Below are 26,017 nucleotides of genomic sequence, written 5' to 3'. Positions count from 1 at the left end.
TTTTATTGCTCCGGTAGTGTACTGGGAAATTCGAACGCTACAAATTTTTTAAAGCACATAGATTAGCTACATTTTTAAAACTCCAAATACCTAGCCTGATAAAAGTTGGAACGGTAACTTCGAGCTGTCATAGCTCAGCTGTTTTTCAACGAATCTCAATAAATTTTACATCCTCGAATTTTGTGAAATTCGTAAATTGATTCAAAAGCTTTGTAGCAGACGAAAACCAATGAAAATTTTATGTTTCCAGTTCCAGATTTTTTTCACGCGCCCAAAATGCCCTATCTGCTTAATTTCTACTGGATGTTCAGCAAGTTAGCTACAACGTGTTTATAGGAATCAATTTCACGTCTCTAACACAACCAAATGAAACGAAAGAAAGAATCTATGATCGTTCTCTCTGTTGCACTGTAGTTGTTTTTATATTCTTGCTTTCAACGCGACTCAACTAGTATATAGTAGTATGTATGCAAGAAAGTAATTCTGCAGAAACACACTACCACAATTACGATAGCGTCGCGTAGAATGTATGCTTAGTAGATTTGTTAGTGAATCGCATGACACAAAATCATTTTATGACGGAGGGAAGCACATGAGTTCGCATCATTTTGCGAATCCTCCGAAATAACAGCTATTTTAGAAAACCGAAAAATTCAGAAAACTATATAGAAACCGCATATTTCTAAACTTGAGAAATCCCATAAAAGTAATCATATTTCTTACCAAGTTTGTCCGCGACCAAACAGCTATTAATTCCTACACAAGCATTGTAGAAGAAATCTCTGCCGTCAACTAGTATAAATCACTAAACAAACAAATATAATTTTCCCAAAAAAATAGATTTCTAAGTGATCATGATCGCAATAGCGCAACCTTTTTTTGGAATACTGAACTACTGTTTACATTATCGAATACTTTTTGATATCCCAAGCAATGTTGAGGAAGATACACTGCTCTTAAATTATCACACACAAGCTTTTATAAATCTTCTAACCAGTTTGTAAACCCTCGAGAAAACGATCTCAATAAATCAAAATAAATCAAGATTACAGGAATTTCCAACCCAGAATTGCACACCAGCGTCACCAAGTGAGAAAAATATTTACAACTGTTCACACTATTTAATCTGTTTTTACCTCCTTTACTTTCTTTCCGAAAACACCGCCAGAGATATCATATAATAAATTTTATATTGTAAGATTGTGATCACACTAGCGCCATTATGTGGGAATGTTCTCAACAAACATAGTTTTCATTATGTAAACTATAACATTCCTAACAACTTTCCAACAAACTAAACCGCTCTATATCTTTTAGTTCTTTTATAAGAACATTATTCTGATAATTGACATTTGTATTCAAGCACACTAGCTACATCTTGGAGTAAGTCCAAGTTAATACTTTTGCTGTTTGACAAACTCCCGAATTCTCGCATTCTTCAAAATACTATGTTATAATTTGCGAGTTACTTGAAGCTCAAATCGTTTTCTCTGTATTAAGTGAATGATTTATATCATGCATTTTTTCAAAGCGCCCCTAGCGGAGCAGTTCTCAACTAATTGTCTGTCAAACTACACTAAATTGTTGGTCTAAGTATCTACTACAAGTTTGCCGAAGATTGTGTGGCTCTATCTGTCGACTGAAGCGAGATAACCGTTCACAGCCCCAAGCAGTCGAAATCCCATATGCTCTGGGTCCCGTTTATCGCGGTTATCCGGCAATAACGAATCCGGCAACAACGAATACCGGCAAAACCGAATCCGCGTTGTACGAGACCCCACTGTACTGTGGAAGAATGGGTCGAGCTTAATCGTGAATATCTCGACTTAAATAAATATAAATATATATAAGTCAAAAGTTTGGTTTTCTCAAATTTTTGGAAACAATGAGAAAAACTCATACGTTTGTTTGCCTTTTTCGCATTCGAACGACGGTTACCTTAAGGTATTCTCAGTCCATATTCTAAAATGGACGAGTGTAAAAGGTGAACCATGGTCGAAATTCGATCATTAATAGTCGGGATTGGGAGTCTTGGTGAATATCTTCCGCATTGTTCCTCATTTAGGGCAGATTCTTGAACTTAATTCTAAAACTGAATTTCAGAACAAAATTCAGAACCTGAATTCTGAACTTAATTTAAGGTTAAGAATTTAGTTTCAGATTTTGGTTTCACAATAAAGGTTCAAAAGTTAAAACTAGGACTCTGCAATTCAATCCTGATTCTAGATTCTGAAACTAAAGTTTTAGAACTGGTATTTAAATAAGATTTTGGAAATTGTTCCTTGGGTTACTATCTAATTAGTTTTAGTTTTAGTTAGTTTAGAAATACTATGTTCAAGTGAAATGTATCATTTGGGTGATTATAATCTGTTTATGCAAAAGATGGGGAGGTTTTATACCTGTTGGAGAGCAAGTTTGACAGAAACTAACTCCACCGAGCTTTTCTCTGCTTCAAATAAATAAATAAACAAAGTTGAGTTGGCGGTTCAGGGCATAGGGCGTTGGTCGTATAAAGACTGTCCCAGAAAGTATGGACGCACTTTGATTTCGCTGTAAATAATTCACAAGTGTTAGATATTCAAATTTTATTCGATATACTGATAATATTAGACTTCAACAACAGAATAGTATTCTCAACATTTGCTACTTAGCCATTGTAGACTAGCTGGCGCACCTTCTTGCGGACGTTCCTCATTAAATTCCGTAGAGACTTCTTGGCGACAAGTTTTGACACTTTTTTCCAATCTTTTTCGAACTGTTGAATGGTTGCGGCTGCCGAGACATGTTTCCTAAGATGTGCCTTCGTTAATGCCCAAAATTCCTCAATTGGTAGAAGTTGTGGGCAATTTGGTGGATTCATGTCCTTTGGGACGAAAGTGACATTTTTGGTAGTATAACAGATCGGCTGAAAAGTTCGTATCGTTTCTATGAGAGGGCGCCACTAGAATTAAATCCATACCATTTTCAGTTAGTACCAACCTTCAAAAGATACGTGTATAAATTTGACAGCTGTCTGATTATTAGTTTGTGAGATATTGCATTTTGAGTGAAGCTACTTTTGTTTTTGTGAAAAAAATGGAAAAAAAAGGAATTTCGTGTGTTGATGAAACACTACTTTTTGATGAAAAAAAGTGCCGCCGATACCAAAAAATGGCTTGATGAGTGTTATCCAGACTCTGCACCGGGCGAAGCAACAATTCGTAAGTGGTTTGCAAAATCTTCGTAGAATCAAAGGTAAAAATAATCAGTTTAGTGCCAATTCAGAATAATTTGATTAGCTTCGTCCACTTTTCGCAGTGCGAAATTCGCACTAAACGATGGTAAAAAAAACTAGCATTTGACTGCTTCGCGTTCGAGAAAAATGTTCGGAAAGTGTTTATTATCGTAGAGTATTCAAGATTTTGAAGCGTCTGAGAGCCGAAAATGAATCCCGTACAACATTTTGGTAGTTTCTTTTACTCAAATATTGAAATATATAAGCATATTGAAATATATGAGCAATTGTTACGATTATATTTATGTAATGATTTCTTCTATATCAAGGTCAAATTCACAAATGTCAAATTACATTCTACTTCCTGAAATACAAACGTAATCACCCGTAAGCAAATAGTTCTTTCCAAGACTCCAATGATCCTTTTCAGGACCCCAAAAGTAATGTCTGTCTTAAATTTCCACCTTAATTCCTCACACATGGATCAATAAGTCCCGAGACCAAAGCAGAGATGGCGCTCGTAGTAAACCAGTAACCACGTCTTTCTAGAGTACTAACCTTTGCTTGAAACGGGTCAAAATTTTAAGTCGATCCGACCAGAAACAGCTGAGTTATCGAAGTTGGAGTAAAGTCGTTTTGTAGTTTGTTTAAAAAATGGAAAAAACCGAGTTTCGTGTTTTGATAAAACATTGTTTTTAATGGGTAAAAACACCGTGCAAGCGAAACAATGGATTGAAAAATGTTATCCGGACTCTTGTCCATCAAAAGCAACGATTTGTCGGTGGTTCGCCGAGTTAAAACGTGGTCGTACCGACACAAATGACGCGGAACGCTCGGGTAGACCTGTGGAAGCCGTTACACCGGAAAATGTGAGTGAAGTGACAAAAATTGAAAGATCGGAAAGTAAAGCTCCGTCCTTCATGAAAAATTGAGCATGAAAAAGGTTGTTATTGGAGAGACTCTTTACTAGAGTCACCAATGTTATTGACCGCAGAGATTCCTTTCTGCAGCCACCAATGTTACTGGCGAGAAAGACCAGTTTTTTCTTGGCTCCTCTTGGGGCCACCAATGTTACTGAGGGATATCTATATGAAGCCTAGTGTAATTGTTTCGCAGCCGGATAGCTCTCGTAGCGGTCTATCCACCTTGAATTTCACTTGGGCTGGTTTTCGGATGAGTAACAATTTCCCCCCGAACTGCAGTGAATTGCAAGTGTTTTATTTTAACAAAATCTTAACTATATATACAAGTATTTTCCTTACAACAAATGTAAATGTTGCGCGACATTACCGCAACATTCTCGGTTTTCCCTTTCCATCCCATTGCGGGATCCTAGCTCACACGGATACCTAGCTATGTCAGCGCGCGCATCTAGTTTTACCTGCTTGTTTACAAAGGTATTATTTACTTCATACATCCTGGTGCGCGGCTCAGACCGATGCTGTGTATTTACATATTTTAGTCCTTATCGAAAGCTGAGCGGAAAGATTTGATTGCTCTAAATGTGGAAATTCCTATATTTGGCCCTAGACCCGCTTGAAGAGCGGCTTGTCTCGGCTTGCACACAAATCATAAATCTATACCTGCTTTATTCAGGCACTACAACCGCTTGAAGAGCGGTTTAGTATTGTTCATTATTTTCTTAATACTTTACAATGTCTAGACCCACTCTTTGGGCCATTGGATAAAATCCCTGATTTGATTTAATTATAAACTGATATAATTGAATTATTAAACTGGTCCGTAACAAAGGTTTTTTCCAAGTGGGTGCCGCGATTGCTTTCGATGGAACAAAAACAGCAACGAGTCGATGAAAAAAAAAATTGGAAAAACGTTGGAACCATTGTATCACCCTAAAAGGTTGTTGATAAATAAAAAAAAGGCGTTTATAAATTAAAAAAAAATTGCAAAAAAAATGTTGTTTCCATTGTTAGTCTCGGGACTTATTGATCCATGTGTTAAGATACAAACGAAACCTTCCTTTCCAGGACTACAAACATTACGTTTACCTACTCCAAGTTTTAATTAATGAACCTTCGTTTGAGGTTTGGGATCACACGATAGTAGGAGAGAGCCGGATTGGGCCAATAAGGTGGAAACAATGGAAGCCCTCAATTGTCTTGTAAAAGGTGTGAATACTAACATCTTTTAATTTTGTTTAGGTATTTGAAATCTATTTCATTACGGCAAAATGACATTCGACAAAACGATGTTCGCAAAGTGGCCCTTTCTCCAAACGTACATATTTCACAGGGAATGTGGCATTCTCAAGTTTAATAACAACTCCACTCGCGTTCACTTGGGACATTTTATTTGATAAAACAACAACTAGTGTATCGTGTAAGAAATGTTGCACCTTGTAAAATGGGTTTTTCTTTAAATTATAATATAGTCACGAATTCAACAAACTCTACTAGTATCAGAAATGATTTCACCAAATACATAAGTCGCACGGAAAAGCACTATACAACAGAGTAACACATACAAATCATTATACACACATACATGTCTATACTGTAAGTTATCTAGATAAAAAACAAACTGTTTTGGCACTATTGCCACATGGCTGTCGTGTATCACATTGACTATATTCGGTGAGTTATTTTGTTCGATATATTGTTATTTCAGATGGGAATGTAATGCAATACTTCCTAGAACTAGGGTTGCTTGGGTGTCAGGAGATGATAATTACTTTTCTCTTCCTCTAGTGATGAACCACACAGACTTCGAAGCACTGGGATATAATGTTTCAACTGTTGTATCTATCTTTTAAATTGTTTCAATCAATGTTTGGGATCCATCACGACTAGGAAACTCTGGATGAACAGTGCACGAACGACGTTCAAAATCGGTGCTAATCGGAAAAGTGAACAAATTGGAATTTCAATCACTATCTATAGCAAAGTTTCAACTATACAGATTTCGACATTCAATTCACTACCATTTCATTTCATTCTTCCTTAACATCACAGTTTGCATGTTTCGCCTATTCATCATAAAGCGCATCGATTCCAACTGCATGACTTTGTCACATCATTGTCACATGAACGAAGGGGAAGTTTTTCTTGAGCGAGACGATTTGGTCCGAGATGGGCTTTTCAAGCTGCGTCGAGATCTGTCCGACCATGGTTCCGGTACTCGGCCACACCATTTGATAAGATCTTGAACTTCATTCTGCAAGTGAATCGATTATTGTCGGAAGTCGATGTCAAAAATGCATCGCCCATTCGCTTACCTGCAGATAACCGGGAAGTTCGTTGAAAATGTCCTGCTTTGTAAGTTCGGTATGCTGTGAAACATACGATAAACAGCTCGCTTTCAGTGTGGATGCGTTGAATCGATCGGAAATTCCCAGCAAATAGATTATCGATTCTCCATCGATCGATGTAATGAGGGTATTTTCACAAATGTCCTTCAGGTTATCCACGGAGTATCGATCGGCCAGCAGCATCAGTTCACAGATCTGATCAACTCCCACCGACTTATCTACCGGTGCACCATACAAATAAAGTAACATTCTCCGGAATATCACTGGCGAAGTGTCGTGGATTATGATTTTTCTACAAAATTGGAAAGGGACATCGTGAACATCCTGGGCATGTCTAGTCGTACTTACCTCGTTATTTCTTCCTGCATCCCGGACAGCAGTGCCTTTTTGAACCACTCACAACGTGCTGCCACAATGACCCGGTGTGCTTTGAAGGTATGCGTTTGATTTTTTACGGGTGTTCCGCAGTTCGTTCCGCCGGTACTGTCCGACAGTAACGCATCGTCCGGACTAAAGTCGAACACCGAAACGATGTTTTCGTTTTGACAGTCCGTCGGCGAAACAACCACTTCAAATTCCATATCTGCTAATTGACCCGAGTGTAACAATTTAAGGGCGTTTTTCGAAAGACTGCTGTGTAGTGCCGACGGAGGTTCGCAAAGATTTTGCACTAGGTTCAACTGGAAAAAAATCGGGAATGATCGGGATATTTGATTTAGTTGATTCATTCTTACCTTTGTATTAGTATAATCAAAATATCGACTAGGACAGGGTCGTGGATCACCGAACCCACTGTTATCCACGCAACGATTCTCCAACAGACCTAATTCTAACATGGCACGTGTGAACTGTTCTTTCTGTACCAGATTGGATATCTGGAACAGAATTCCAACGGTAATTCTACGGTTGCAGAATCGAAAAATTCATACTTACATAAAACATAGCTTCGTTCAAGGCAGACTTATGTTCCAGTAATTTTGTAATAATTCCATTCTGAATAGAAGAACCTGTTCAGTATATGCTTCCATATTTAACGTTCAAACAATACATACCACCTGACTTGTCAAAAATTTGAAGCAAAATTTAAACTCCTTCCAACCAATCTTTTCATCAATGGTATCACATAATTCCTCTAATCTAGCAATTAAAATTGGCACTTCCAGAATAAGCTGATCCAAGTTCGACCGCACAGTTTGATGTTGATACAGATGATTCATATCGTTGAACGTCGATCTTGAAGAATGATAAAACAAATATAATAAAAACGTATCCGTTGTATTACCATAATTGCACACCTTTTGTGTAGTATCACTTCCAACGCACTTGCCACCCGCCCGTAGATGTCACGCATTTTCTTCACCTCGTACATGTACAGGAAGAATTTCAAATCATTTTCGGAGTTTGGTTTCATCCGAGAGTCACCACCGGTGGATGGACTCGGTGGTTCCTGGTACACACTGTTACCGGAGTATCCGCTGGAACTTCTGGTGCGCACGCGAACCGGCTGCCTTCCTTCTCGTGTTCCGCCCGCCGAACCATTCCCGTTGCTGCGAGTGTCGGTGGCGTGCGTTGATTTTAGATCCTGAAAAGTTGGTTGGAAATTTAATAGCGTGAAAACGATCCTTGGCCAAAATATTTTGCCTGGAAATATTGAGAAAAAAAGACTTATATCCGAAAGATCAATTGAATTCGAATTCAATAACTATGACTATTGCTTTAAAATCCATTCACGGAAAGAAATCCGTTACTGCTATCATAATTAGAAAATTATGAAACCAATCATTTTAACTTCTCATGATACCATCAGCAATAAGTCTTCTCCCAAGAGAATTGATCATGCGTTACACTTGAAGAATGCATTTCTTCCAAAGCACGTAACATCAATTTTCTACCCGGATATCATTTTGAACCCTCTGCCTCAAGTGATGTGATGGTTTGCTTAATATAATAATGATAAAGCAAAAAGCAGACAGTGAACAGCAGGAACTTCTAAAAATGTTATCTTGATCCTGAGGCATATTCATTTCGTAATTATGTTGTTTTACCCACCGGCTGACAAAGAATTGACAACATAAAGCTAATGAACCGAAAATTGACATCATAATAGCACGGCTACGCTTTTCGTTTGGCAAACATCAACGTTACATTTTGTATGAATATATCATCACACCATTCTATTTATTTCATATTTTAAAACATAACGCATGAACTTATGTGGCAAAGATTACCATGGTAGCTGAAACACGCCTGAAGTTATACCCATCAACGTCAAGTGCGTTACCCTTAAATTACAGCGAAATCAGTCCAATCGGATCACGATCCGAGAACTTTTAATCATGGTGTATTAACATAATATGCAAATATACAATTTTTCCCAAATCATGACTCGTTTTGGTCATTTCTAGTATCGAAATTTGTTCCAACGATCTTCCTTTGCTCGAAAGCGGAATGGGATTGTCCGCGAACTCTGTAATGTACACCCCCGTGCCGTCGAGCACTCTTCTGAGCAGTGGGAACAGATAATAATCCGCGAGAGCCAAATCGGGTGTAAAAGAAAAACTGATTTTAGACACAATTCCCTTTAGAAGGAATTTTTATTTTGCGTTTCACCATTGTTACTGAACAAATATTGTAACAATATGCCTTTCTACACTCTCGGAGGGATGCGGAATGCTCTGCTGGTTAGAAAGCAAATTGAGACACCCAAATCCTAAGGGAAATTGGTGTTTCAAATTTTGCTCGTAAAATACTAAGCGTTCCAGAAGTAATGATGAATGCGTTATGAGTGCCTATTGGCACGAAAATAAAACTATGTGTCTCGGAAAAGATTCAAAGTTTTACTTTATCACATGACAGTTTGTGTCTTATGACACGTGCTGTCACCTTATGGAATCCATAATGCATTGTGAATTAGAGCTTCTTAAGAACATCCAGTGACTCATCATCAATGCTGGAGGTTATCAACTGACTACCTGCAACATTGGAGTTGGACTCCAGGATTCTCCATCGAAGCACCGGAATCGTCGGGTTTTGGAAATTCAACCTAGATCCTCTTCAAGCTTTCTTTGCTGTTTTAAGGGACACTAAAAGAGATCTTATTTTCATGAAGGTTAAAGGGTTCAATTACGAACCTGTTGAACCTTGCCTTCTCATTAATCATTTCCAGCCTTTTTTTTACAAGGTGAAATGCATTTACGTACGGAGTGTGGGACTCTCCACAGGACTACCCAACTGTTGATTGGAACTACCCACTAAAACACCTCGGATCTCCAACCCTACCTCCCCGGCACCACCGCTAGGTATTACTTCGGGGTGGAAGGCTATTGGTGCTCACAGCACCCTTCCTAGGTTTATGCAGAACGGGGATCAGCATCCTGCTCTCGAGGGATCGACCAGTTGGATGACGAGGTCGGTCCAGTGATGCCGGCTGGAGGGTAACTTCCGGTTCACTGGCGCCTCGACGACCCAGAACTTATGCTACGTCGCGGAACTACTCATCTAGTCCCCGACAAAGGATCTAGACTACTCCGACGGAGAGTTCCCCGGCGAAGGATAATCTTCCGACACCGAGTCTCTTACACCAAACGGGACACCCGATGGAGTGCCGAGGTCGGTCCCGCGATTCCGGTTGGAGCATGGCTTCCGGTTCGCTGGCGCCTCGACGACTCGAATCGGTGTGGTGGCGGCTACTCGATTAGCCCCCGCCGAAGGATCTAGCATACACCGACGGAGTGTTCCCCGACGAAGGAGGCCCTCCCGAAACCGACGCTTTCGATTCCCGTCAGCGCCCGACCGAGAGGATACCTGGGTCGATCCAGTGATCCCGGTTGGAGGATAGCTTCCGGTTCACTGGCGCCCCGACGATCCTAGCGGTATTACGCCACGATTTACTCGTCTAGTCCCCGACGAAGGATCTAGACTACTTCGACGGAGAGTTCACCGGCGAAGGAGGTTCTCCCGGACCGACGTTTATTCGCTGATCCCTCTTGAGCCTACTAAGGTTGCACGCGGCTAGCGGTCGCGGCTGCCTGTTGTTGTTCCGTACTCCATTTCCGCTGCAATATGCCCGCAATTTGGGATGCGGCGGTCAACACTGCGTTCCAGTTCTCTACGCAGTGGCACATTCTCTGGATCAGGTTCTCCGGTGTGGTGTCAATGCCGCATGCCTCCAGTTGCTCACTCCTTTGAGCCGCGAAACGGGAACATGCGAACAAGACGTGTTCATTTCATTTCCAGCCTTTGCATGAGCCAAAGGCGACTGTCCTCATTCTCAGGATCATCATCCCATCAGAACAAGTCTTATTGGATGAAATTGAGGCAGTAACATCTCGCAATAACCTGATTGGATTGAGCAGGGCCGGTGAAACATGTTAAGCCTAGATGGGTAATTTAATCCTGGGGAACGACCCACTATTTCGAAGTATTCCTTAATTCTAATGGAAATAACATTTATCTCACACGTAAATTGGAGGTTTGAAGAGTTTTCGGTGTTTTACCTTGAAACAAAATTGCGCAGTTGAAGGTCGAATACGGCATAAAATTACTGTGGGGTTGTTGACGTAGGACTACACAACTAGTTTCAAAATCTGCTGTATTCTGTATAAACTCGGCTAAGCCTTGGAACTGACCCAGAGTTTACAAAGTTTTCCAGTCAATCGAACCACAAACACTAAACCTACCGACTTATCAGTGACATTACAAAATGGAAATAACGAATTCCTTGTATTGATAATATTGCTTTTTAAAGAAAAAAACGCGCAAGTCCAGCAATGAATTGAGAAGTGTTACCCGCATTAGGATCTATTAAAAACAAAGATTTGTGGTATTCTGATTTTAAATATGGCCAAATGAAGCAGTCACCAGGAAAAAAATGGAAGTTTTGATCATCGTGGTTGATGGAACGCAAAATCAAAGTCCGTGAGATTAGGTGTGCTGAAATGGTTAGTCCATCAACTGGATGTGATTTTATGATATTTCGCGAAAATCTCACAATAGAACAAAAGCAACAACGCATCAACGATTCAGAAGGCTGTTCGGCATGGTTTCGTCGCAATTGAAAATATTTCCAGCGTTGATATGAAACAGTGGACGCAACATGGATCCTCCATTCTAATCTGGAGTTGCAGTCCGAAAACGCAACAGGTAACTGGGAACAGTCATGGTGTTAGTTTTTAGATGCTCGAGGTATAATTAACATAAACTATCTTGAAAAGGAAAGTACCATCAAAAGTGATTATTACATTGAGTTATTGATGCGTTTGAAGTGCGCAATCAAAAATTGGCATACTGTGCTGCATTCTGAAGATCTAATGCGGCTGCTACTTATGCCGTTTTTCATTGAAAAATACTGCTGGCGTGGATTGCTCTGGTTTTGCACATTTGAGCAGAAATGGCAATAAAAGAGCGTCAAAAACTTCTGCTCGAAAGTGCAAAAATAAAAAATTGCATTGCTTCACCTAAAAAAGCCATAACTGGCTAGAAATTGCCAAAAACATTCACAGCTCTCTGTGCATAAAAATTCCATTTTTTTTGTCGTGAATACGACTTACTTTACTATGGGGTGCCTTTTCAAAATTTACCCTCTGAGAGAGTGATAAGTTTTTGATCGTGAATATCACTGGTTGTATCTAACGAATCAACAGAATTTTGGCTACACGCCATCGGAAATATGATCACAATTTTATGATAAAATTTTCAGTTGTGTGACAGAATCTCAAATAATTCAAAATTAAACTTTTCTGAAATGTTTGGTATAAACGTGGGGATAATTCATAAGGCGCGTTTGCCTTGCTCATATTTTTAAAGCTCATAGCTCAGTGATCTGTGAAAGGATTTATATAATCTAACTACCACTAGAATCGAAATTTTTCAGCTTAAACGTGTATAGCAAAAGCATTGAAGTATTTCAATAGTACACTATTGAAAAACCTGTCTCATTTGACCCATGTCAATACCAGCCAATCAGAACGCGTTCTGAGGAAGAGAACAAAATAAGCTGTACAATAAATTGTTCGAGAAAAATGTTCCGAAAAGTGGTGAATATCGTAGTGAGTTCCACAATTTGGTCCTTCTGAATGCTGGAAACGAATCCCTACAGCATATTGATAGTTTCTTTTAATAAATTATGCAAATCCGAAATGAAATAATCGACATTAAAATTCTGTATGCGGCTATTTTTATAGCCGTTAGGACCGCCCATTAGTGAAAAAGCTACAAACGAAATCACGTAAAAAGAAAGCTCCTAACAAAAATTGGATCAGTTTGGATTCTATCGCCACTGCGAGCAGATGTATTTTGTGTCGTTTGCAAAGCTAGTTTCGTCTCCGACAAGAGCGGTTACGTCGATTACGAAAGTCAGCGGCATCCATCGGAATTCAAATTCAACTCATCACTCTACATCACAAACGCTTTCATAAAAGGTTCTTTTCAGAGCCACCATTATTTTATTACTATACTGGTTATTTCATAATATTTGTGTTTCAGAATGTTAAATGTAAATAATCTGTACTTTAGTTTAGGTGCATCGTTTCCAATTCTACATACAATTTCATAAAATTGATCAACTAATTGATATTCGGAAGTGTTAAGGAACATGTCAGTTGTTTTCGTATTCACGACATCCAGTTATGTCTCTGACATTACCCACCCGCCATTTTAATTTAGGGCACTTTCATCCATTTAGAAAAATGTGGTCTTATGAAAGCATCTACGATCAACTTTACAGCCACTTTACTCTCGACAAGTTAATTCACTTGCACTTTAGGAGACATAACTAACTTTGGCGAAAGCAAAAACGCATAATAGAAATATTCACTAGCATCGTTTCACCCTAGATCCTTAGATAAATCAAAGTTCAAAATTTAAAACAAATTCTTATCCATAAATTTAATGATCCTAATCGACAATGCACCGAGAATGATAAATGTTTCATTAAGAGCCATCGTCATACAGTTTCAGTTTTAAGACAATCTATTCCGCTTTGAATTTTCTTCGAGTTTACTCTTTCAGTCTTCACTTTAGTTAACACTTCTGTGATTTCTCTGCTATTTTCACTTAAAATTTTGTCTTAATAATAAAATAGTTCCCTTTTTAGAACAAACTCCGACAAGGAGCAAATGTTTCTCGTTAGCGATGTTGATTCACTGTTGATGCTTTTTAGATTTAGTCTCCCGAAAGTATGCTATGACAATCTCAGCAAACCCGACGCCATGAACTTTCCGACTCGTTGTGCCCCTCTAGACAGTTTCGAAGGACTCGTGCCAGATTTAGTTCATTGCCGAACATTAAATCTATTCTGATGTATGATAGTGTATCCGTTCTCATCAACAGTTACCAAAAACCCACCTGATTTCACATCAGAATGACCAATCACGCTTTGGTTTTTTTTTTCATCTGCAGAATCTGGTATATGACGTGCAGATCTAATGAAAGTCATTTTTATTGACTCAAAATAGACGAAAGTGAACAAAAATAAATGTCACTCTCAGCTCCGAGTCTGAGGTGGTTGAAATCGTAACTGACCATAACAACATGCACTATTTAGAACATGAAAACGTTCAACCCATCATACAAGTGTACGTGAGAGATCATGCCAAGAAGTACCCATGTTAATCCCTGGTCACCTACCGTAATCAGCTGGCAACATGTCAATATTGTCAGTTACCCGTTTACTATGATAAGGCTAGCGAGAAACCGATAAAGAAAGCATCGACATTCAAGAACAACAGAACTACTAACTACCAACTTCCAAAGGGAAATAATGAAAAACTCCAACGTGGGTTGGTGAACAGCAACAAAAAAAAACCGCACGATGACTTCCCAGAGTGACAGAAGACGGGGGATGGTGGACCAATCCGTACCGTAAATCATTCAGTTTCATCGTTTCTGCAATTTCAGGATACGAAACTCGTCTTTTTCACAAAGCTTGATGGAAATCAGAACTCGTCTCACACGATCATCTGTTATTCAAACACTAGTGGATAGATTGTCATGAAATTGAGTGTTGGGTCATCTATAGGCTTGTTCTCAGCATAAATATACACGGTTCGAAACTATTCTCGTCTTTTCTGTGAGAGGTCCGGAACTTTTCATTCCATGCAGTATTGTCATCGAGGAAAAAGAACCGATGTTGACAAACAATTTCGATTATCAGCTCGAATATGTTAAAAACATAAATTGCAAGGATAATATTAAATACTGTTCTGGTGCAATATCGAACATCTTTTATAGAAGATTTTCATACGAATTTGGCATAACTAACAACGACATCATAATTGTTAAAATAAACATACTTGGATTCGATTCAAACATTCCTTCGACACAAATAAAACCCGGGTTTGCGATTGAATGCATAGCGCGCTGGTCTTACAAACCAGTTCTCGTATGTTCGAGTCTCGATCTGGAAGGATTATTAGTGCCAGTAGGACCAGTAGCACCAGCCATTGTCTTTTAGCAATCGAAATAGGCGAAAAGTTTTTGGTATCATTCGGAATTTCGCAGGGAGGCCATCTCGAGCCATTATTATTTTTACTCTACCTTAACGATGTCAACCCTCCAATAGTAATGTGTAACAATGGTGACTCATCAGTACTAAAAAAGGCGGGTGGGTAATGTCAGAGACATAACTGGATGTCGTGAATACGAAAACAACTGACATGTTCCTTAACACTTCCGAATATCAATTAGTTGATCAATTGTATGAAATTGTATGTAGAATTTGAAACGATGCACTTAAACTAAAGTACAGATTAGTTACATTTAACATTCTGAAACACAAATATTATGAAATAACCAGTATAGTTCTTTAGAATAAAATAATGGTGGCTCTGAAAAGAACCTTTTATGAAAGCGTTTGTGATGGAGAGTGATGAGTTGAATTCGAATTCCGATGGATGCCGCTGAATTCCGTCATCTAATTCCAGGCTGAACTGTTGTACGTGGGTGCGATAATGATATGGTTGGTGTAGGTGTAGCGTTTACAGCCGATTATAATCTTCCAATAAAGAAAACATTAATTCGCTGGGTTGATCAATGATACAATAGGCCTAATTTATTGAACGAAACTATCAATAAGCTATAGGGATTCGTTTCTAGCATTCAGAAGGGTCAAATTGCCTAATTCTCTACGACATTAAACTCTGGAACATTTTTCGCAAAAGCAAAGAAGGCTTCACTTGATCTCGATTACTGTGAATTTCATACAGCGAAAAGTGCACAAATCCAACCAAACTGTTTTAGATTTGCACTAAACTGAGGATATTTACCTTCGATTTGCGAAGAAAAAATCCTAATAGTTCTTTAGAGCCATTAGAACGGCTGATTTTGTGTAATGCTCTCCACCGTTGTTTTTTCATCAATACAAATGACTGGCAGCTGTGAAGTAATCGTTCTTGTCGGAAGCGAAACTAGCTTTGCAAACGACATACAATACATCTGCTCGCAGTGGCGATAGAATCCTAACTGATCCAATTTTTGTTAAGAGGTTTCCTTTTACGTGATTTCGTGTGTAGCTTTTCCACTAATGGGCGGTCCAAACGGCTATAAAAATAGCAGCATATAGAATTTTAATGTCGAATATTTCATTTCGGATTTGCATAATTTATTGAAAGAAACTATCAATATGCTGTAGGGATTCGTTTCTAGTATACAGAAGGACCAAATTGAGGAACACACTACGATATTCAAAACTTTTCGTAACATTTTTCTCGAACGATTTGTTGTACAGCAGCAGATATTTTGTTCTCTTCCTCAGAAAGCGTTCTGATTGGCTGGTGTTGACATGGTTCAAATGAGACAGGTTTTTCAATAGTGTACTAATTAAATACTTCAATGCTTTTGCTCTACACGTTTAAGATGAAAAATGTCGATTCTGTTGGTAGTTAGATTATATAAATCCTTTCACAGATCACTGAGCTATGAGCTTTCAAAATACGAGCAAACGCGGTTTATGAATTATCCTCTTTGATACTCGTTTATACCAAATATTTCAGAAAAGTTTAATTTGAATTATTTGAGATTATGTCACACAACTGAAAATTTTATCATAAAATTGTGATCATGTTTCCGATGGCGTGTAGTAAAAATTATGTTGATTCGTTAGGTACAACAAGAGATATTCACGGACAAAAACTTATCACTCTCTCATAGGGTAAATTTTGAAAAGGCACCCCATAGGAAAGTAAGTCGTATTCACTACAATAGGGAGGGCGCTTTCAAATCAGTTTTCAGAGTATTGTTCTGAATCCTTTGAAGCTTTTTCTTTCTGGTGGAACAATTTGACCAAATTGGTTCTGCATAAAGCATGGTTGTTTATGAATTAATAGTTTGTTCTTTGAACAGAGCTAAAAATGTTTGTTTATAAAACTAGTATTACTAATCGACCAATGAATTTGATATTGATGTCTTCGAATGCCTATACAATAATCAAATTACGATGAAACTCGAGCTGTTATTTTCTTACAATGGTGTTTTAATCGGTTTTTCAGCGATCACCCAGATTGTGTCTGAAATGTGCAAATAAATGTGACAGAATGAAACAAAAGCGGTGGGACCGAACATACGGGAACATACTACTAAAAACTGTCAAACGGCGTTCATTTCGCAAAACTTTGTAAGTTTATGTTCAGTTCATATAAAACCTGATACGAAGGCAGAGAACATTAGGTAATAAATATTCTCTACCTTCATACACTGCACGTTTGGCTCATCCTTTGAAATCTTACCTTGCAAACCTTTTCCAGGGAATTCTTCACTTCCGAAATAGCAGACGTGAGTACCTCCAACACGTACGTGATCTCCGGTACCAAGTAGGACACCAGGTCGTTTTTCTCCTCGCTCGTCAAACTGCTGAGAACCACGTTGATGTTTTGCAGCAGCTGATGAGTTTGCGAGAGAAAAATCGGCATCCGGGACCGTACGTATTTGATGATCTCATGCCGCTGATGGCGAGTGAATGTGGTCACATCTTTGGTAAAGATGTTGCAGAACTGCAGCAGTTTGATGATTGCTGTAACATTTACAAAGTTTTAAATTTCTATCTAAACGCAGTAAAACAATTGAAAGTACCTGTAAGAGTTTCCTTGAATCCTTCCTTGAACACCTGACAGAGTACACAGGGACTATGGGAAATCGTATTGGGATTCACCATCTGGATCATGAAGTTCAGGCTTTCGTGAAGATCGGAAACAACATCGATGACAACTGAGAGCAAGTGTTGAATAGTAACGATACTCAAATGGACGTACTTGGCAAACAATACTTACACTTCTTAAGTTGAATGTTCCGTAGATAATTCTTGCAAGGTTCGACCATTCTACTCAGGGGAGTCGTACTCTCACACATCGCTATCAAATTGATGCAAGTTTCCTCTTCCAAACCCTCAGGAAGACATTCACAGTACAACCAGTGCAGAATGGTGCTCAACATCTTAGTGGGAATGTTGTTCAGTACGGTGAGTGGTGTCAGGGGAGATGATGGCGGAGTATCCAGTGAGCAAGGAAAAAGGGAAGAACTTCTCGTACGGAACGGCGAGGATGGTGGCTTGATTTGTCCTCGCTGGAATGGATCGACACTGGTTGTAGCGATACTAGGGATGGGGAAGGAAAAAATGTTCCTGTCGGAATTAAGGTTTGAGTCCGATGCAGAAACTCTGTTCCTTTCGGGAACATCCAAAAGAATGGAGACGTTTGCGGCGAGACAGTTGAATGAGTTGGAAACATTGTTGACTAGTTTGGGAGAGAAATTGTAAACGTCTAAAGCAGGTGGAAGTAGAAAATTGTTGGTCGTTGCAAGACTGGGCCGCTGGCTGATATGTTGGAACGATGCTCTGGATGATTGGGTACACGGAACCGAAGACACTTTCGTCAATGGTGCATGTGGCCGTTCGGCGGTGGATGCCACCTCAAAGCGACTCGCAATGTGTTGATAAGTCGTGGCAGCTGCCATACTGCTACAGTCAAATCCGTTCAAGCGCAGTATCGGTGAGTGGACATTGTACTGTGGAAAAAAAATTACCTGCAGCTTATAATTGAATGAATCAAAATGATTGACATAACTTACGATGACATTTTCACAGCTCTTCAGGGTTACATCGCAAAAATTTCCATCATCAAGCACCGACAGCAGGGTAAACGGTATCTCCTGACCCACCGATTGATCATCCATGACACGCTTGCAAACCAGCTGACACCAGCCATCACACTTGAGTGTCATTCGATCGGTCGGTTGGTACGAGTTGGTTTTGAACTCGATACTGTGACCCGTATAGGCCCCGAAGATCAGTCCTGGTCCATTGGATGTCAGTTCGATGACTTCGAAAGTCTCGCAGCTGAACAACACTACGGCCGAATCGTTTATCGGACAAAACCCGCACTCAAAGCTGGACATCTTCTGGTCATCGAAAATACTTTGGTTCGTGTTGATCAGGTCATTGTACCAGATGATGTCGCCCATTTCATCCAGGCGGAATTTGACCCTGCGAAGAAAAAAATGCAACCGTCAAACGTTTAAAACTAGATCCATTGTTACGGACTCCAAGAAGTTGGTGCATCATGAGAATTGTTTGTACTATCTCTTCTTCAGCGAAAATGAAAAATAATGTAATCTGTTGATACAAAAGATGAGGTTTTATGCTTGGTGGAGAACAAAAATCTACGCTCCAACGTGCTTTTCTCTTGCGTCTAAATAAATAAATAAACAAATGGTCAGCTACCTTTTGGAACAACAAAAACACAACCGAATTTAACTGCAATGCGGAGACCCATAGTGTAATATACCATTCGACACAGCTCGAGATTGGAAAATGTCTGTGTATATGCACCTTTCAACTACTTTTTCAGTGTTTTTCAGTGCGCCAAAATTTCTCGACGATGCACAGTGGTTCAAAAGCCCAATTTCACGCTTTTAATTGATAGCTGCAGTCGTCGACTGTACTTTGCCGTGACTGTAGCGAATGAAAAATGTCATAGGTCTCATGACATTTTCTCTCGTGAATGTCGCCGTTTGCTCTCATCGGTAGCTGTTCTACTCTCTTCAGTTGTGGGTTTGTTTTGGCAGTTCGGGTGATTTTGTTTTATTTCCAGCTGGTTGATTTACTCCAAAACGTCGTTTATCATGAACTGGCATTGGAGAAGTAACAGGAGCGAAAGATTTGTTGTCTCTGCGATACGATGTCTTGTCTTTGCGTCATACCGCTTTGCGCTGCTAATATTTTTGAATCATCTGCATGAGCAAGCTTCGTGATTGAATTTTTACCATGCCAATCATTGTCATTATAAATGTTATGTTATAAAACCTGATCAAGCTGTTGTGTGATTTTTATCTCATTTTTCAAAGCAGATATAAATATGAAAATGTATTTACGCGAAAACGAAACAGGCGCTAACTGTGCATAACTAATATGAGAGAGTCACATTTGTGCATGTTGTTGAAAACGGTCAATTTAGTCATTTAATTTGTAACCAAATTGCTCTTATAATTGAATTTTTCTCGTCTATAGCGAAATTTTTCATTCATTGTTACAGACCAAAATCATTGGCATGAGCTACAATATTTCACTTAGCTGATTTCAATTAGGCGTCGTTTTATATCAAGAACCATAAATAAAAGTAGATTCTAATAATCCAAAAACTTTGGCTAATGCGTACTTCTACTCACATATACCGTTTCGATCAGATGCACTATTGGTTATAAGTGAATAATATTTAACTATTTCTCATGAATTTTTTAAGGAATTATGAATACTTTTTGTGCGAGCTTGGCGAGTGTATATCAATAAGTTATAATTGTAGAATTCTTTAAAACTGGTATGGCGGTTTTCGGCTTGTGGATACTGAATTTATGAATGAATTTGTACATTGCATTTTTAATGTCATCGCAAGCGGACCTGTCCCCTAAGGAGTGCATCAAAAATAAACTATCCACAAATTTTTCTTTCGAATTATGATAAAAAACGATATTTTATTCAAACTAAAAATGGATCCTTTATTTTACGAGGTTAAACTTGCGCATAATGAAAACCGGATGAAATTTAAGTTATTCCTTCACGAATTTTCGAACTTTTGATCGAACGCTCTTATGCAAGTTCCGTACAAGTGTTGTATCGCATTTTTAACGCTTGAGCAAAATTTTTTTGAACTCCTGCATGTTCCCAGCTTTCTTACCAGGCTTCTTGCAGACCCTCTTCACGATTGCCCAGTAACGTTCGATGGGTCGAAGCTGAGGGCAATTTGGTGGATTGACATTTTTCTCAACCAAATTTATACCCTTTTCCGCAAGTCAATTGAGAGTGGTTTTGTCATAGTGAGCCGATGCTAAATCCGGCCAAAACAGTGGAGGTGTACTATGCTTCTTATATAAAGGCAACAATCTCTTCTGGAGACGCTCAGGTCTATAGATTTCTGCATTTATTGTTCCGGTAGTGTAGAAATGGTTGACTACAAACCACAGGGACATATTGCTTGCCATACCAGTACCTTTCGACCGAATTGCTCCACTTGAATCGACCTGTCCGCATCGCTCACATCCTCCCCAACGACGACAGTAAAGTATTGTGGACCTGGAAGAGTTTTCCAGTCCTCTTTTCCATAAGTCTCATCGTCTATCAAAACGCATGCATCCGGACACTGCAAAAGACGCGAAACTTTCTACCCTTTGTTTCTAGATTTTCTGCTTCTTGTTGGTCTTCATGTGATTTCGCCTCTTATACACTGGATACACTGGATCATTCCGACACTCGTTCCTGCTTTTTTGGCCAAATCACATTAACATTGATTTGTTCTTCATGATTAGAGATACCACTGTCTGATCCAATTTCGGATTGGAAGAACCGGGTTTTCTGCCTCTTCCTAGTAGCTCATCCAAATAATAGTGTTCCCCAAACTCCTTCTCACTTAGCCATATGTTCAGAACCTTTATTTTCACTTCCTTCTCAATATGCGATATTTTGAAAACGCAGAATTTCAACCGCACAAACAAGTAAACAAATGAAAGCTGACAGCCAAACGCACAGCATGCAGTGATCTGAGCATAAAAAATAATCGCAAATACATGCGTACAACACAAATGTATGTGGATGGCTTATTTATTAACCCTGTAATATTTTGCACTCGTGTGTTTCGCCTTGTATCGTTAGAATTCACACAATCAATGAATTAGTATGTACAATTATCGATATTTGGAAGTGTGGAAAAAGCATGTCAATTTTAATCATATTCACGTCATCCAGTTATGTCGCTGACATTACCAACGTTCAAAATTTTAATTCAGCATTGTTTAACAAAATTAGTTTGGTTTGTCGGACTGATGCAAAACAAACTCTTACTCAAATTAACGGTCTTATAGTCCTTTGCGTCCTTAAAATTTTATTTTAATTTAAAGTTCTACTCTATTTTTTTTTTTTTTTTTTTTGATAAATATACGATAAATATATCTGAAAGATTTGCGAAGTCTGCTGAAACGGAGCAGTTGAATTTCACAAAAGAAATGTAATGTCAAAAGATCTGATATTCGCGATTTGCCACGAAGAGAAGATTTGATCGGTTGTTGATCTTCGCTTTTCGCTTCGTTTGGCTGTAATATTATTCCTTAGAACAGAAGCCAAACTGATTTGCACAAATTATTGAGTGGATGGGGTCGTACATATGTTCCATACCGTTAATTCACTGGTTATTCAAGAATCAGACTTAAAATCGAGAACTGTTTTTTTAATGAACGGCTGCAAACTAGAATCAGATAAGTGCAACAGAGCTTGAAAATCTCATTTTGGTATTTTTAAATGCAAAAACCGGATAGAAACATTTAATACAACACGTTTTTAGTAAGAATCGGACAAAGAAATAGATAAACGCTTAGCCGGTTCATCCAAACAGCTGTGGAATTCAGCATAAATTTAGCCACTCGTGACAAACAAGCAAACCAATCATTTATCTAGTTTTATATAATTAAGTCTTATATTTTTTCTGTAAAACACAGTCAGTTTCAATGCGTCCGAAATTTTATCCGCTTTTATTTCCTGGTAGCGTTCGGAAAAAGGAGTGAAGTGGAGAGAAATTAAATCGACTCAACACGGTTCCTAAGCACACAGACGCAAAGGGAATTGAGGATTCGACTCAAAATCTATACGCGACGCATTGGCCTAAGGCCTAAACACTGACTACTATCCTTAGATAGTGAACGGCTCCTTAATAAAGTTGATGAAAGCGCAAAATATTTACCTCCATCGCAATGCTATAAAACAAAAACATTGGATCTTCCACTGACTGAATCATGTAATGCCACAAATTGCCTACCGGCCAACTACACGAAAATGACTAGAAAAAATGTATGCGCCTGACAGTATACTTCTATTATTTCCTGTGTGTGCATTGCAATGCAATAAGGCGAGCTTGTTTCGATATGCTGAGGAATGTTTTATTTTCGCGCTATCTGCCAGTATCTTTTCAGTTTCCACTGTGGGTCTATATGGATTATGGAAAACACGAGATCAAGCGCTTTTGCTCTTTCAAACCGTTTGACGTTTTGTAGGGAAAAGTTACATTTTTCTCATCCTAATAGCTTACATTAAAATTTCTTGAAACGTCTTCTAGATTATGGAAAAGTTTATCTAAAAACTGACCAGTTTACTGATGAGTGATTCTCGAAAATAACCGCGAAAATCGTTCAAATTATACTCAGTTAGATCTTAAAAAATATATATCCCATGTTTAATATAGTTGTGAATTGTTAAAAGATTTGTTTTCCCAAAAATTTATCATGGATATTAAGATCTAAAGTACGCAAAGTTTTTGTAGAATCCACAAGAAGAACAAATTTACTCGGATTACTAATTTTCATTTCACTTTTATGTACATCAGCTACCTTTAATAACTGACTTAAATTGAAAGGTGTTCAACTGATTCCAAAAATTAAAAACAAATCAAACCCGTCTTTGCAAAGCTCGTCAGTAAAACGCAGATATCATCGCAGTTTCAAAACCAGACTGTCGCCCCGCAAAAACTTTCAAAAAAACTTTATGCCACTCCCTCAGCCTATTAACAATATCAAATGTCCGACGTTCACCCAGTAGCAAATAGTTACCCGTCCATTCCGAGTTTCTCCGTAGTTCCATCCAGATAAGATTCGATGATCTGAAAAGAAAATCAAATTAGGTAAGTGTCCTTTTTTTTTTTTTTGATAGTTTGACTCAGCTTTTACCTCCCATGTTCCGACAAAAGAACTCGATCCATCGAGGGACATTTTGATAACTGTGTCGGTTCTTTCGATATATTTTTTTTCCAACAGAACCAAAACTACTTCAGCATTCAATGCATTTTAACTGATATGTCACTTCTGAGCGTGCCACCGAGCTCACTTCATTTTATATTAAACAGTCCACTTTTTTGCTACTTAGAGATCTCTAGCTCTACCACCACATTATGTGTTTCAACTTTTAACTCCATTAACTCTTTCAACACCGCAGGATATCAATTCAAATCGAACAACCGTGCCGTCTGACTGCCATTTTTCTCCTAGATCTAACGTAACAGCCGCTAGTTTAGCGTTTTAATTTTCACCTTTTGCTGTTACTACTTTTCTATTACTGCCATATCGACGGACGAGAAAAATGAACCACCTGAAGCGAATCCTGCAAGTGTCACACCATATCACTCCAAAGGCAGAAGAACTGTGTGTGTTTGTGCGCTTGAGCGAAATCTGCATCTGTCAGAACGGGCTGGAAAAACAGAAGCGAATTTTTCCTCCACACACGCCCACTCCAGCAGTACCCCGGAACAAAGTGTGAGACACACGATGTGTGATAAGAGAGCGGCTGGCACTACTACACACACACACACCCACCCGGACAGTACGATGAAAGCACGTGCAACTTTGAAACCATATGATTCTAGGGTGGTGCTTCGGTACGTTGCGTTGTCGCATTTTCAATTTCGTCTGCAAAATAAACATTGATATTGACTTATAACTATTTCAAATATTAAATGGCATTTATTCCATTCAGTACTAATCACTACGAGATCAAAGAGAAGTTCGGTTACAATTTTGGGTTTACCATTCTAACAAACTTTCGTACTTCCGGTAACATGGATGAATCCACAGTCCCGAATCATGATTCCACGTGTTCTGACAAAACCTTCAGTTACCTTCACAGATAAAAATATTTTGTGATTTTACATTTATTTTCATGCACATATTTGGAGCAGGCAATTTACATTACAAAACGAAGCGGTTTGTAAATATACAGTCTTGTTCAATGAAAAACTAAATGAATTTTAATGTAATTTTACATCAATCATGGTTTTAAATCAGATTTTCGTTTCAACTGATGTCTATTTAATAGTACTATCGGTTTCATCTTTTCTTCCTGTGTTCTGACATCCTGCACCACTACGATATCCTCTGTTACTTTATTAGCGAAGAAAAAGTGCCCTCGATGAATAACTTTTTACTTAACTTTCAAAAAACGAAAGTTGAGGAAACCGTGTTCAAACCAAAAATTGAAGGAATAAAATACAAAGCTTGAATGGATATAACTTAGGTACATAGTTTCCAAATATTTTTGCATAAAATGTATAAAAATTTACTTAGAGTGCATTCTAAAACCCAATTTACTCTTATTCATAATTAATCCGCCTCTTTAGAACTATTTAACCAAAGAACTATATTACAAGTTAATAAAATTTAAAAGATCAATCTTTCCAAGAATTATTCAATCTAAGAAGCTATTTTCAGACCTATTAAACTTTGTTAGATAATGTCATTCAAAAATGCCGGGTCCCTTCAAGAAAGGTTGTTTGTCTGAGAGCAAATATAGCAAATGTAACTTATCGAACTTTCAAGATGTTTTACAATTGATTTAGAAATGTTATCTATGTTAGATATGTTCAGAAATATATATTAAAATTGGTTGTGCATCTTGTCACTGTTAAGTTTCACAATACTACCGAAAAAATCACTGTTGAACAACTTTAAATACATCTAAAACAATTCTGCAGAAAATCACCAACTTGTTAATGTTTCACTAGAAGCTCTACAAAAAATTTCACATCGTCATATAAAACGGGAGTAACTATAACAATTGTGCAACTTATCAAAAACTTTCCAAACTGCTGTCATAATTGTAATAGTTTTGAGTCCAACTTTACAGCTTTTTGGAAAGATGATTAATATTTTATATCGGTTTGAATTTTAAAAACTCATCACCCAGAATCGGAAGTCAGAATCGGATAAAATTCAAAGATGTTTTATAGGATCTTAAGACTTTTCATTTAAATCTTAGATTCAGCCATCTACGGGAAATATTTAAATTTCGTTTCACATATCATCCTGTAGCTCCGGAACCAGAAGTTGGATCCAAACGTAATTTAGGAACTTTGTTTAGGAGCATACGACTGTTTATATGAATCTGAGTTTGTAGAAAACGATTGAGTTATCTCCGAGAACATTGAGTGAAATTATTTTCACAGACACATTTGCTGATCTCGACGAACTGATTCGAATGGTATATGGGTGGTATGTTCTTCCAACATTTATTGATGTAAGTA

At 38.3% G+C, this 26,017-nt stretch overlaps 1 protein-coding gene across 1 annotated transcript; it reads right to left on the bottom strand.

Annotated features, from left to right (window-relative positions):
• Positions 1-5,508: 5,508 nt before the first annotated feature.
• On the bottom strand, positions 5,509-24,141 carry LOC131425830 (uncharacterized). The gene is made up of 13 exons (XM_058588037.1): positions 23,673-24,141; positions 23,556-23,605; positions 18,540-18,954; positions 17,744-18,476; positions 17,547-17,681; positions 17,204-17,487; positions 7,778-8,064; positions 7,535-7,715; positions 7,416-7,475; positions 7,217-7,357; positions 6,831-7,162; positions 6,450-6,774; positions 5,509-6,388 (listed from the first exon to the last, which is right to left on the bottom strand). Exons 1-13 carry the CDS (start codon positions 23,712-23,714, stop codon positions 6,254-6,256), a joined length of 3,120 nt encoding a protein of 1,039 aa, XP_058444020.1. The 5' UTR covers positions 23,715-24,141; the 3' UTR covers positions 5,509-6,253.
• Between the last annotated feature and the right edge of the window lie 1,876 nt (positions 24,142-26,017).

Source organism: Malaya genurostris, chromosome 1, assembly GCF_030247185.1.
Source record: "Malaya genurostris strain Urasoe2022 chromosome 1, Malgen_1.1, whole genome shotgun sequence".
Taxonomy (NCBI): Eukaryota; Metazoa; Arthropoda; class Insecta; order Diptera; family Culicidae; genus Malaya; species Malaya genurostris.
Note: the sequence above shows the minus strand (reverse complement) of the source record. Positions and strands in the feature narration are given on the sequence as shown.

Excerpts from the sequence above, each read along its gene's own strand:
- LOC131425830 (XM_058588037.1), bottom strand. The coding sequence starts at position 23,714 with ATGTCCCTCGATGGATCGAGTTCTTTTGTCGGAACATGGGAG. Across the intron at positions 17,488-17,546 it reads ATTCAAGGAAACTCTTACAG|CAATCATCAAACTGCTGCAG; the intron begins GTACTTTCAATT and ends TAAATGTTACAG. Across the intron at positions 7,163-7,216 it reads TTGATTATACTAATACAAAG|TTGAACCTAGTGCAAAATCT; the intron begins GTAAGAATGAAT and ends ATTTTTTTCCAG.